Raw genomic sequence first — 13323 nt, forward strand, 5'->3', positions numbered from 1 at the left:
AATATTTTAATATTTAAATTTTAATTTAATATTTAAATTTTTAAATTTTAAATCATTTTCATTAGGATTCCTCCTAAAAGTTTCTGAAAACCCTAATGTCTGCTTAGAGGCTTCCGTATTTTTGTTGTTGTTGTTCTTTAAAATGAAATGCTATAGATTTTGGATAATGTATTGTGAAGAAAATGGCTCCCAAATATAAGTAAAGCACAAGTAAACGTGGAGGAATACAACGAAGCACTAAGACAAAAAAAAAAAAGAAAAAAGAAACGAAGCTGATATAGTAACTGAGCTTAAAGGCCAAAGGTGCAAAAGCTCTGGGATCTACTGGGATATATTGCATATGCTCCAGAAATTCTCAGTTTGTGTGAAGTACTGACATTTCCAGGGAAAGCTTGCCAAGCTTAAGTTCCTGGGCCCCATCTTTAAAGGTGTGAGTCTGGCATTTGCAGCCTAAACCCTATAGGACAAAAGGCTTATCCTCAAGAAAAAAGGAAATTGGGCCCAAACCAAGTGGGAAAGAATATTTACCTTCCTTCTTCTTAAAATAAGGATTTTTCTCCCTTAAAATCACACCATATGGGGTAGCCACCTATACCAACAATTCTGGCCAGAACCTGGAGTGAGGCCTTGATAACTGGTTTTATTTTCCATTCCGTGCTTGGTCTTTCTACCAGACCTCATAAGGTTGGTTTACTCCTCCCTTTTCACAGGCTATTAATCGTGTGGAGTAGTGGATAGGGCACACTCTCTAGGAGAAAACTGCAAGAGAACTGAAAAAAAGTGAAAGGGGCCAGAAGGATCTGATTATCTTGGAACTTAGTTTATTTTATGTAAGCTTGGAAGCCCATAACTTTCCTTTAAAAAATCCTGTTTCTTGTCCAAATGTTCATGTTTTCTCTGAGACACAAGGTGAACATTCAGAAAAGCTGGAGGAAAATCCCCACAGCCCTGTCAGCACCGAGAACAGGAAACATACAGCTTTCCCACTGTAACATACTAACTTGTGATCTTCTCATCACTTCTACTAAGTGGAAATATTTGAAATTTAATGTGTAAAAAGGAACTCTGTAAAATCGTGACTTGCCTCTTAAGAGTTGGAGTACACATACCTAGAGTGCTAAAAACAAAAGATACTGATAGCCAGCCAGATATTTGGCTACATGTAATCCTAAGTTGTCTTCTCAGTGTTTTATAGTATCCATCAAAAGTGATTTAATATTTTCACTAGTCTTTTAACCATGTATAGATAAACAAGGTGTGTGAACCACTATGAATCACAAGTTAAACAGTAGTCAACAAAATGGAGTTGTATAAAATTGTTTGCAAAAGACCATAGTATATATAGACTTAAAGCGATCTTTTTTTTTTCCTTTTCTTTTTTCTTTCTTTTTTTTTTTTTTTTTTTGAGACGAGTCTCACTCTGTCGCCAGGCTGGAGTGCAGTGGCTCAATCTCAGCTCATTGAAATCTCTGCCTCCCGGGGTCAAGCGATTCTCCTGCCTCAGTGTCCCAAGTAGCTGGGATTACAGGCGTGTGCTACCACACCCAGCTAATTTTTGTATTTTTAGTAGAGATGGGGTTTCACTATGTTGGCCAGGATCCTGACCCCATGATCCGCCAGACTCGGCCTCCTAAAGTGCTGGGATTACAGGTGTGAGCCACTGCACCCAGCCTAAAGGCTTCTTCTTACTACACTAGGCTCTGGTTTAGATCTAAACTTACACCTAAACTTAGTTGAATCTAATGGAGTTTCGTCTACATGCAAAGTAACTGTGCACTTTGGAGGTGGAAGATTATAATGGTCATGAAAACACTGTCTTTGCTGCCAGCTGCTCACAATTTTCTGGAATGAATAAGAAAGGGACATATTTCTGACACAAATAAACTGCTTTGGGATTTCACAGGTAGGTGTAATCACAACTAGGCAAGAGATCACAAAAGCCTCATGAAGAAGGCAGCATTTTAAGATAGTGGCCTTGGAGGACAGGCAGGATTTCAACAGGTAAAGATGGGATAGAACAATTTAAGCAGAGAGAAAGTCAAAAATACAGGCAATGAAGATAGGAAAACGCAGTGAATTCCTGCAAAAACTTCAGTTTGGTTATGTAGCTTAACAAAATAACTGAATTGGTTTTGGTATTGCCCTTTATCACTCGATGAAGATTCTCAGATTTTAAGGCTCTCCAATTTGGTTATCTGCGATGCTTGTTAAAATGTAGATCCTTTGGCTCCACTCTTTGACAAATAAGATTCAGTTGTCCATCTGGGAATACACATTTTTTTTTTTTTTTTTTGAGACGGAGTCTTGCTCTGTCACCCAGGCTGGAGTGCAGTGGCGCGATCTCGGCTCACTGCAAGCTCCGCCTCCTGGGTTCACGCCATTCTCCTGCCTCAGCCTCTCCGAGTAGCTGGGACTACAGGCGCCCGCCACCACGCCCGGCTAATTTTTTGTATTTTTAGTAGAGACGGGGTTTCACCGTGGTCTCGATCTCCTGACCTCGTGATCCGCCCGCCTCGGCCTCCCAAAGTGCTGGGATTACAAGCGTGAGCCACCGCGCCCGGCTGGAATACACATTTTTAATAAGCACTCCAATTAGCCCAGGGGCCAAATTTTGAGAAACCTTGCCTAAGTAAAAGGAGAAGAATAAAAATAGACCCTGAGAGGTAAAAGCAGTGTAAGAATATGCAGCCTTTTTTTTTTTTTTCCCAAATAGATGGTAGGGGCAGGGAAGCGAATAGTAGCTAAAGGTCTTGTTAATTTCAGTACAGGTTGAATAGCCCGTGAGGTCCTCAATACCAATTGGTTTGCCCTATTCTCCAGAATATGAAATGATCACAAATTAAGAAATCTGAGAAAAGGCAATATGACTGGTGATGTGAGACTGAGTGACAACCTTCTTGCTGTCTCCAAGTAATTAAAAGAGCACTTCTCAGAGCAGAGACACAGAATGCAGTCTGATTAAGAGGAAATGGCTTTCAGATCTCAGTAGAGAAATTTAGACTTAGCTAAGTAAAATAACTTCCTGGCAAAAAGGCAATGTTCACAATAACTGCATTGTCTGTCTACACATATGTGTTTCCTCTCTTCATGAAATTGACCTATGAGGGAACTCATAGAAGATGTTGAAGCTAAGATAAATTGGGAGCCTGGTTCGAAGTGACATCCAGGAGCACCTCTCTTTAAAATTTATTTATTTAAAAAAGTGATAGAATACTCAGTAGGGCAAAACTGGTGAATTTCCTAGGGGAACTAACTAGGCAAATACTTTTCAAAGCATTTTATAATTTGAAGATTTTCAAAAGTGAAAATGAAGCCCTGAGATTTGCCTGTGTGCTGATCAGAATTAGGAAGAAATTGTTCTTTTCTCTTCTGTCCAGAACTTGGGATTACTCATGTGTCATAAAGGTACAATTGCCTCTGATATACATGCACACAGCTGTTCAGTTTAACAACATTTGCAGTCACTTGCAGCACACTAGGTCTGCTTTTTCTGGGCTTAATAAAGTGTGCACCTAACCAGAACTGTAATATAAAGTGGAATTTTGAGCAAGTGGTTGCTTATTACCTGTGATGGGATGGTTTCTGGACAGGGCTTCACACCCCAGATGGCATCTCTACTTGCAATTAGTGTCTCAAAGACCACCATTAGAAATTAGGCAATTTAAGCTGGGCACAATCCCAACACTTTGGGATGTTGAGACAGGAGCATCTTTTAAAGCCAGGAGGTGGAGAGCAATTTGGGCAACAAAGCAAGACCCCAGGCCGGGCGCGGTGGCTCACGCTTGTAATCCCAGCACTTTGGGAGGCCGAGGCGGGCAGATCATGAGGTCAGGAGATCGAGACCACGGTGAAACCCCGTCTCTACTAAAAATACAAAAAATTAGCCGGGCGTGGTGGCGGGCGCCTGTAGTCCCAGCTACTCGGAGAGGCTGAGGCAGGAGAATGGTGTGAACCCGGGAGGCGGAGCTTGCAGTGAGCCGAGATTGCGCCACTGCACTCCAGCCTGGGCGACAGAGCGAGACTCCGTCTCAAAAAAAAAAAAAAAAAAAAAAAAAAAAGACCCCAATCTCTACACAATTTTTTTTTTTTTTAATTAGTAGTATACACCCGTTGTCCCAGCTACTTGGGAGGCTGAGGTGAGAGGATCGCTTGAGCCCAAGAATTCCAGGCTGCAGTGAGTTAGGATCGTGTAACTGCACTCCAACCTAGCAGACAAGACAGAGCAAGACCCTGTCTCTTAAGAACAACACCGAAAAAAGGAATTAAGCAATTTGATCATCTAGTATTTTTAATCATTCATTTTATTTAGTTAAAACTCGGGTGCACATTTTGAAGGGAGAAAGTTTTAAGGTGCTATCAACTAACATCTTCATAGATAATGAAGCTTGCATATAGTAGGTCTCAGCAAAATGATACAAAAAGCCATTTCTAATATTCATTTGAACGAGACTTCACCTGGACAAGCAACCAGAGACCTAATATTGCTGGAAAATACTTTTGAAACATAAGTAAAACTAAGTAAAGCTTCAGATTTGGATGAACATATACATATTCATAAATAAAAAATAATAATTTCCCATAAGAACGCCATATGAAATAGTTTCTCACTTACATATGGCTGAAAAATTAGCATGCTGAATTCAGGCAATCAATTCCCTTTCTCTCTACTTTTTTCCTCGTACCAAGAAAGTAAGTACAATTGAGGAAGTACGGTATACTGAAGAAAAAAAAATCTGCCCAAGGAGCTTGGCATTTCCTTCCAATAAGTGTCTCATTTAAAATTGGAGTCTGTTTCAGTCCCTGTTAAAATATGGATTTTTTTCTTGTGAAAGGACAATCTCAAAGAAAAGTGGTATTGTTTGCAGTTGTGCTTCACTGTTTTTTATAACACCGTCTTTCTGTCTTCCTTACCTGAGAAATCTCAGGTATTTAATCTCTTCAATCCAAAGGCATATTATGAATCACTCATCAAGCCTTTTAAGTAAAGTGAGGATCATATCTTTGAATAAAACGTGCTGTTTCACTTACCGTGAAATTGAAGTAAAATAATAATAACAATTTGTTCAGGGGCTCAATGACGCACACTTCAAACCACATGGATTTGATCATTCAAGGCAGGATGTTTCATAATTCCCATTTCATTTTTGTTCTTCCCACACATATCTTTAAAGTTAGTTAAGTCCTCCTAGATTTTGGCAGCCTTAAGGCAACTATCCAGGCCCCTAAGCTGAAATTTACTTACCTCAGAACAAAGGTCATAGACCCAGCTGACTCAACTTTCTATGGATTTTGATTCTCTGCTCTGGTGCTACATCTGTTGTCTCAAGTAATTAAGAGGTGATTAACGACTCTTGTAAATGGGATTATTTAAAGAGAAGCTGGTTGTCCACTTATTTTTAGGCATATAGGAATGATTTGGATCAAATGATGGTTCAAGGACAAATGCTGGGCTGGCTATTTCAAAACCAAATGGAGAGCTTTGAAAAGATACAAATTGCATACTGTACCCCATGAGTACTCAATCAGAATCTCTGGAGGAAACACCCAGAAGCTTGTATTTTAACTTTTAACCTTCCTCAGGTGATTCAGACAATCAGTAAGGTTAGTAAAGCAGTAGTCCAAATCATAGCTTCCCAAATGTTAATACACAGAAGAATCATCTGAGTTCATTGTTAAAACGCAGATCTTGATGCATCAGGTCCAGGGTGACGCCTGAGATTTTGAATTTGTAACAAGCTCCCAAGCGTCATTTGTTCATGGATTTTGAGTAACAAGGGGCTAGATTACTTCTCATGTTCTTTCAAGCTATGTTTTTCTGTGGTTATAAAGTGCCTTGTGGAAACTGCAGCATATACCCTTCCCTTACATAAGAATTTTTCATTCAAACTAGAATATTTTTCTGAACATAGGCTTTTTTTTTTTTTTCAAAGCTGGGCCAGGAAATAATTGACTTATTTTCTTTTGCTTGCAGCTCTGCCTTTGTTTTCTACTTTTTAGCTTTTGACATATAGCTGAAAAAGTCCCAGAAAGCTGATCTTTCCAAGTTAATCATCCCTGAAGAGTTGCGGACTCATTGTGCACTAAAGCAATCCTTTCTTCTATGTGAGCCAAAAAAAGAAAAACGGCCTGCCAGACACCTGTAAAGAGAAGGCTATCGTCATATAGGAATTTGAGGAACTGCTATATGGTACATTCCTTTTCCAAATGGGAAAGAATCACCTCTCAGGATGTCCCAGAGAGGCTTAAAATAAACAAGAGGGGAAACTGCTCTTGTCATCTGTGCTTGTACACTAGACTTCCATGTAGTTACTCTAGACAAATCTAAATCAAAAATGCAGATAGTTCTTTGAAAAATCCCCAAATCATATGTAGAGACTCAGACAGATGTGGTAAAAACAGGAAGGTTATTTTATACTTCGTATCTCTAACTCACTGGAAATCAATCTTTTGGAAGGAACAGCAGTTGATTGTGAATTTAGTTTTGAACCACCATTAGGCAAAGATAGTTTCTCTAGAGAGAATCATGCCTGCTAATTACACGTGTACGGGGCCAGATGGAGACAATACAGATTTTCGATACTTTATTTATGCAGTGACATACACTGTCATTCTTGTGCCAGGTCTCATAGGGAATATATTAGCCCTGTGGGTATTCTATGGTTATATGAAAGAAACAAAACGAGCTGTGATATTTATGATAAACTTAGCCATTGCTGACTTACTACAAGTTCTTTCCTTGCCATTGAGGATCTTCTACTACTTGAATCATGACTGGCCATTTGGGCTTGGTCTCTGCATGTTCTGTTTCTACCTGAAGTATGTCAACATGTATGCAAGCATCTACTTCTTGGTCTGCATCAGTGTGCGACGATTTTGTTTTCTCATGTACCCCTTTCGCTTCCATGACTGCAAACAGAAATATGACCTGTACATCAGCATTGCTGGCTGGCTGATCATCTGCCTTGCCTGTGTACTCTTTCCACTCCTCAGAACCAGTGATGATACCCCTGGCAATAGGACCAAATGCTTTGTGGATCTTCCTACCAGGAATGTCAACCTGGCCCAGTCCGTTGTTATGATGACCATTGGCGAGTTGGTTGGGTTTGTAACTCCGCTTCTGATTGTCCTGTATTGTACCTGGAAGACGGTTTTATCACTGCAAGATAAATATCCCATGGCCCAAGATCTTGGAGAGAAACAGAAAGCCTTGAAGATGATTCTAACCTGTGCAGGGGTATTCCTCATTTGCTTTGCACCTTATCATTTCAGTTTTCCTTTAGATTTCCTGGTGAAGTCCAATGAAATTAAAAGCTGCCTAGCCAGAAGGGTGATTCTAATATTTCATTCTGTGGCATTGTGTCTTGCTAGCCTGAATTCATGTCTTGATCCAGTCATATACTACTTTTCCACTAATGAGTTCCGAAGACGGCTTTCAAGACAAGATTTGCATGACAGCATCCAACTCCATGCAAAATCCTTTGTGAGTAACCATACAGCTTCCACCATGACAACTGAATTATGCTAAAACAAAAAACCAAACTGAATGTGACCTGAAATGCAAGTACATCAGAACATATCTGCAATACCCAAGCCACAGGGAAGAACTTGCAAAACAACACAGCTTTTCAATTCTGCTCTATCTTACTGCTATGGGGAATTCACTTCTTCAAAGCAGGACATATTTGGAGCATTATGATCCACCATTATTGATGTTGACATGTCCATGTAGTAATTTTTCATCAAGTCTGTAAATCTTAAAATATCAAATTTCTGTGACATCCTATAAACATATGCTCTCAACTGTAGTCAGTACTTTTAGCTGTGAACCTCAGGCACAAAAAGATTATTAGCTTGGAGCCACCATAAACATTTAGTTTTGTTGCAACAGATACTGAGTCTTTATATTCAGAGGAAATGTAGGTGTCTTTTTATATTAGTAATCACAGTTTACATGCCATTTTCATATGTTTGGTTATATTTTAGTGGGATAGATGGTATATTACCCTGTGTAAAGAAAATGTAAACATAAGATCATTTTTATCTCTCAAGTGTGATTACTCTTCAGAATTTGAAGACTAAAATAGCTATTTTCTTCATTTTTGTGTCAACATGAAACATCATTTGTCACACCTGTTCACAGAATGAAAATCTGAACTCAGGCCTCTGGCATATTTAAACTAAGAACAATATACATATTTACATACGATAACCCTCTGTGACTGGAAAAGATGCCGTGTTGCATCTACCTAGGACAGGTAGTTTGTCAAAGTCCATACAAGGTGACTCAAATGGGCTCTAGGCCCAGGAGAAAGCAGAAAGGTGACAATCGCAATTCTGCTCTCTTACACTTTTTCTAAAGAACACTTCTGGAGATGTATGGACCCGCCTAGTAGAGATACACTGAGGTAATATTGACAGGTTCCTGCACTTTCTGAGCCTATGGAAGAAGTAGTGCACTAATGAATCATTAAACCTGGGCCAGAGTGAAAAGATGAAGCAAAGTTGGGTAATCCTTTTAAAATTCTCATCACATTGTATTTCTTACTCTAATACAAGGACACTTAGCTTAGACTGCCAAGTCACTTACACAAGCCAGAGTAAGTCTCTCTGCCCCATCATTGCATACATATTACAGTCAGTCACATGGACCCTAGAATCCACATTGATTTTTTTTGGTCTAGCTTTGCCCCAGACATACCATCCTAAAGCCTCCAAAGCCTAGCTCTTAGCAGCTGGGGAAGGCAATTATTTCACCTCTTGAAAAATGTATAGAAGATTAATTTGGTCAGCCTTTGGCAACCAATGGCCAATGATTTGCCTACTACCTGTTTGGTACTGTGGTGTGGGAAATAGACCCAGGATATTAGTCTTAATTAAATCTTACGTTGTAAGTATTAGAATATTTTGAAACATGTTTTAGCAAAAAGCTCTAACTTTAAGAAAGTTCTACTTAAAATCTGTGTGCTATATAATGAAGATACCTTCTACATCTCACAGATGGAATGTAGAACCCAATCAAAGGCTTTATCATATTTAGAGGAAAGGGGTTGTTTTAGGCATACAGTTATGATACTAATACATTAGGGGAAAACTGGTGACATCAAAATGAATTCTAATATCTAGACTGATGGAAAGTTTTCTAAAGTTTTCTTTGGACGAGTGTTGATTTTACACATATGTTGCTATTAAGATAATACCCTATTAAAAAACTGACTTTGTGCTGCTAGCATCTATGTGTCTCTTAACTATTCATTGTAAGGTATATGTTTTGATGTGTTAAATAAGTTTTCAATAAGTGTTAGACTGTATTTTAAATAGGACATCTATAACTGTGTCTTGTCTCTTTGCTTTAAAGTGTCTTTTGTTTGACTATAATTTAGTGTTGCAATAGGATTGCAAGTAACAATTTTGTGGAATTGTGAAATAACTGTGGGTATTTTTAATGTGAGAGTCTTATCTATACTATTTGTGCTTACTATTGTCTAGATTAGCATGAATTACACTTCTTAAGGTCACTTTGGAAGATGCTTGATTTGATTTAATTAACATATTGATTTCACTTTGACTATTTTTTTAAAGAGGAAGGGAACTATTTTCAGGAGATGTTTGACCTTCTTAGATGAATGGTTGAGGGTAGGGCCCATTTGTTAGGCAGTCCATTTACATCATTCCAAAAAAGGACCAGTATTCAGTGTTATGCTGCTTAGCTGAGGACACCCTTTTTCCCCAGGCCTGCCCATCTACGTTTGTATTCAGTGCTCTGATTTACTTTATTCACCCCTTATCCCATCAATATGTTTTGTCTTCTGCTTGATTCCCTTGCTCTCCCAGGCAGCAACCTGATCAATTCATTCACACCATGGTGCTAATAGCTAATGTTAGGTTCATATTAATTTACCCAGGAATATCTGAATTCCAGGCTTTAGGACTAGGCATTAAACCAAAGTGGTGACTTTCAATGGAAGGCTAATACATACTGGAGCAGACAGACTGGAGGGAAAGATATTTTGAATAAAGTGGGTCCTACAGCACTGCCTTTCATATTGCATACAGTAAGCAAACACCTACTTTGGTTACCATAATGGGAATGCTGACTTTTAAGAAATTAAGAAATGTATCTACGAACATGGCTATCAGTTTCTCAGATGTCTGCTCATCTGCTTTTCATTTTGCCTCTCTCCTTTCCTACGTTGGGTCTGATTTTCAGGGGAAAGTCTAAACTAGTAGCTTACTAATTTAGGAGTACTGCTGCAGCTACGATCCAGACAGCAGCCTCTTCTCTGAACTTCTCCATTCCATGGCTTATCCAGACTTCTCATTTATCACTCTCTGGGTTCCATGGAATTGTGGTGCAAAGAGTAAACACCCTCAACCACAGTGATGTATACTTCAAGATAAATAATTCCACATTTCCTATATAAAGTTGTTGAATTTTGATTCAAAAATGCATAAGTATTCCAATAAGAAAAACTTTGAATATGTAGTGATTTCTATGTAAAAATATTGTTATTATAATTATATTCAAATGATTTATATGTTTTCATTGTCACTCAGTTAAGCAGCCAATTCTATTAACTGGTAATTCCACAAAGAGAAGCCGTCTGCCCCAGGAGCAACACACCAAGCTGCCTTGGTCTGAGAGGGTGCATCTGTGGAACTCTTGCGCAACTTACATTTTATGTCACCTTTTGATTTTACTCCCAAGATACTGTGAAAATGTTGCACTTGGAATTTATTTATGGCTATAACTTATAATATTCATTTTAATAATAAAGATTGTCTTTGTAATTACATAGAAATTTTCTGCCTCCAGAAGTCAATGTGTACTTAGTCACTTCTTTCAACACACTGATAGACTTGATGATCTTTGTTAGTGTTCTCACATGCATGGATAAAAGTCCCCTAAGACTCTATTCTCACCTTTTCACTCTTTGAGAGGTGCAGTCTATTCTCGAAAGGAAAGATAAACCACACCCCCAACTTCACCCCACTCTTGCCACTCACTCTGTCCATAGATAGACATTTTACTATTCATATTCTGCTAAAAATTATTCCCCATCTTCACTGTGGACCAAGTTTATGAGAACTACTTAAAGCTCTATATTTGTAATGATGGAACAGAGAGAATCTTTTCTTTTTAAAAGTCTTAAGGGTTGTTAAGATGTGGCAGTCTGAATTTTTCTCTGGATTGTCAGGGGAAAATAAAAACTCATCCTCTACTGTCCCCCTCTGCTCTTCTCAAAACAGATCCACTTAAACAAAAAAAAAAAGGGTGAAGTCAAGAAAATTGTCTCTGACCCTTCCCTCAGCCTGGCTGTCTTTCTTCTACTTCAGTAACTCCCTCATCATCTCACCTATATCCCTAGCACTTTCAGCACCCCAAATATCTTCTATAATAACCAAATTTTTAGGAATTATACATTTTGGCTGTTGCAAAAATATTTTCCTAGGAAGTGGTGAAGGGTTTCCCAAAGAATAATTTTTGATGCTTTGGTAAACCTAAATAAAATAATGGGATATAGATACCAGACATGCCCCATGCTTCAAATGCCCTCACATTTTATAGAGACCACTTCTGTGCCCTCCTGAAGTCCTTCCAGAAACAACTTCACTGTCTTTACCACCATATTTTGATGGAGCGGTGGAGGTACGAGAGGAGGGAGTGAGAGATAAACTCTCAAGCAAATGTGGCTATCTTCACTTGCTTATTTCTCAGTTATTAAAGGATGTGGTATGGGGAGGGGGAGAGCGAATTGTAATTTTACTGAACTTCACAGACTATTTCCTCTTCTTCAGAACTCCTTCAGCCTTAACCACTACTTGATTTTTCCCAATAACTCAAGTAATAGATATATGCCAATACTCTATTTTTTCTATTGTTTGGGGAATAATTATCTTCATCCTACTTCTTACTGCAATGCATATCTTCTGATTCAGGTACAGACATAGCCCTATTCAAAGCCTTCCATTTGCCTTCCTATATCTCTTCAAAGAATAATAGAAAAACTGCTCCACAGAGAAGGCTGTCATTAGGCCTGCCCTTCTGACTCCAGCATTTACTTTTATTGCAGGAGCTCTTGAAGTTTGATTCTGGCCCATAATAGTGAGATTTTTTGGACTTTTCTAAACAATGTTGAGTATCTACAACTTGTAGGAAGACTTGTAGCATTCATTATCTTTTAAAATGCTACTCTAATAAGAGGACAAAAATAAACAAAAAGAGTTTGAAGAAATGATGGTTCAAGTTATGTCATTGGCGTGGAAGCATAGAGGAAGTAGTCATACTATAAATTACCCACATTATCTTGGCATAAAGTAAAACCCGTAATAAGAGCTTAAAAATGTTCTGAAATCACATTACTGCCCTCTGTCATTAAACGAGTTTAACCTTTTTACTAAAATATATATAAGGAGATAATACTATGAAAAAAGTAATTCGGTAAACTTTTTACTATGAAAAACTTCAAACATATTCAAGAGAAGAGCAATAAATATAATGAACACCCATTATTGAAATTCAAACAATATCAACACGTGGCCCAGTCTTTTTTCTTCTATGTCTGCATCCAATCTCCTACTCCAGTTTATATTAAAGTGCATTTCCCTTACATAATTTAATCTATGAATACTGTAGTAAGTCACAGTACCATTTAAATGAATTGTTTAATGTATGATCAAAAGGTGCCGAGGAATAAAAACTGATTTTAGTTGTATTCAGTAAAGACATCAAATGCTAAATTCCAAAAAGTAGAAGAATTTCCCTTTGATTAATCTGAACAAGTTTAAACTCAGAAAATAACATTTATTAACCTGAGTCTGTTTTTTTTTAGGTAGGTGTTTCTTCTACTGCAGAAATGTAATGAAGACTAATGTTGAATTCAGTTCAGGGTCTCCTTGGTCCAAATTATGGCTCCCATGAGAAGGAGTCCAGTACACTCAGCTCCACTGACTATAAAAATACCAATGTTAACAGATTACATTTCCACATTGTAGTCAAAATGGTCCACTAAACAATAGTCATAAAGTAGTATTAGAATGCATCTATGTAAATGTACACTCTGCAATGTTTCTGAAGCTTATGCCATAGTTATTTGTACTCTGTGAATACTGCTCATACATAGGTGGGTAGACTTCTGTAAAGTTTCCCTCAAGCATTACACATTTTCTGCCTTTCAATTTCTTCTGACAAGAATAGATTAGTTAGGCTATGGGTTCAACTGTGGTTAACAGAAATGTAGCTTAAACTACATACAAATGTATTTCTCTTTCATGGAAAAGTATTAGCCAGCAATGGTGGCTTTTCTTTGCGAGATGTTTTAGACC

General features: G+C 38.1%; 1 protein-coding gene across 2 annotated transcripts in view; it reads left to right on the forward strand.

The window, feature by feature from the left end:
- Positions 1–10737, forward strand: part of GPR174 (G protein-coupled receptor 174) — a 31137-nt gene extending 20400 nt beyond the window's left edge. For both annotated transcript variants that reach the window (XM_032757223.2, XM_032757224.2), the window contains one exon: positions 5972–10737. In XM_032757223.2, the coding sequence (XP_032613114.1) occupies positions 6524–7525 (1002 nt within the window). In that variant the 5' untranslated portion in view covers positions 5972–6523 and the 3' untranslated portion in view covers positions 7526–10737. The remainder of the gene's footprint in view (positions 1–5971) is intronic.
- Positions 10738–13323: the final 2586 nt, after the last annotated feature.

The sequence above is a fragment of the Hylobates moloch genome, unplaced genomic scaffold (assembly GCF_009828535.3).
Source record: "Hylobates moloch isolate HMO894 unplaced genomic scaffold, HMol_V3 SCAFFOLD_7, whole genome shotgun sequence".
NCBI lineage: Eukaryota > Metazoa > Chordata > Mammalia > Primates > Hylobatidae > Hylobates > Hylobates moloch.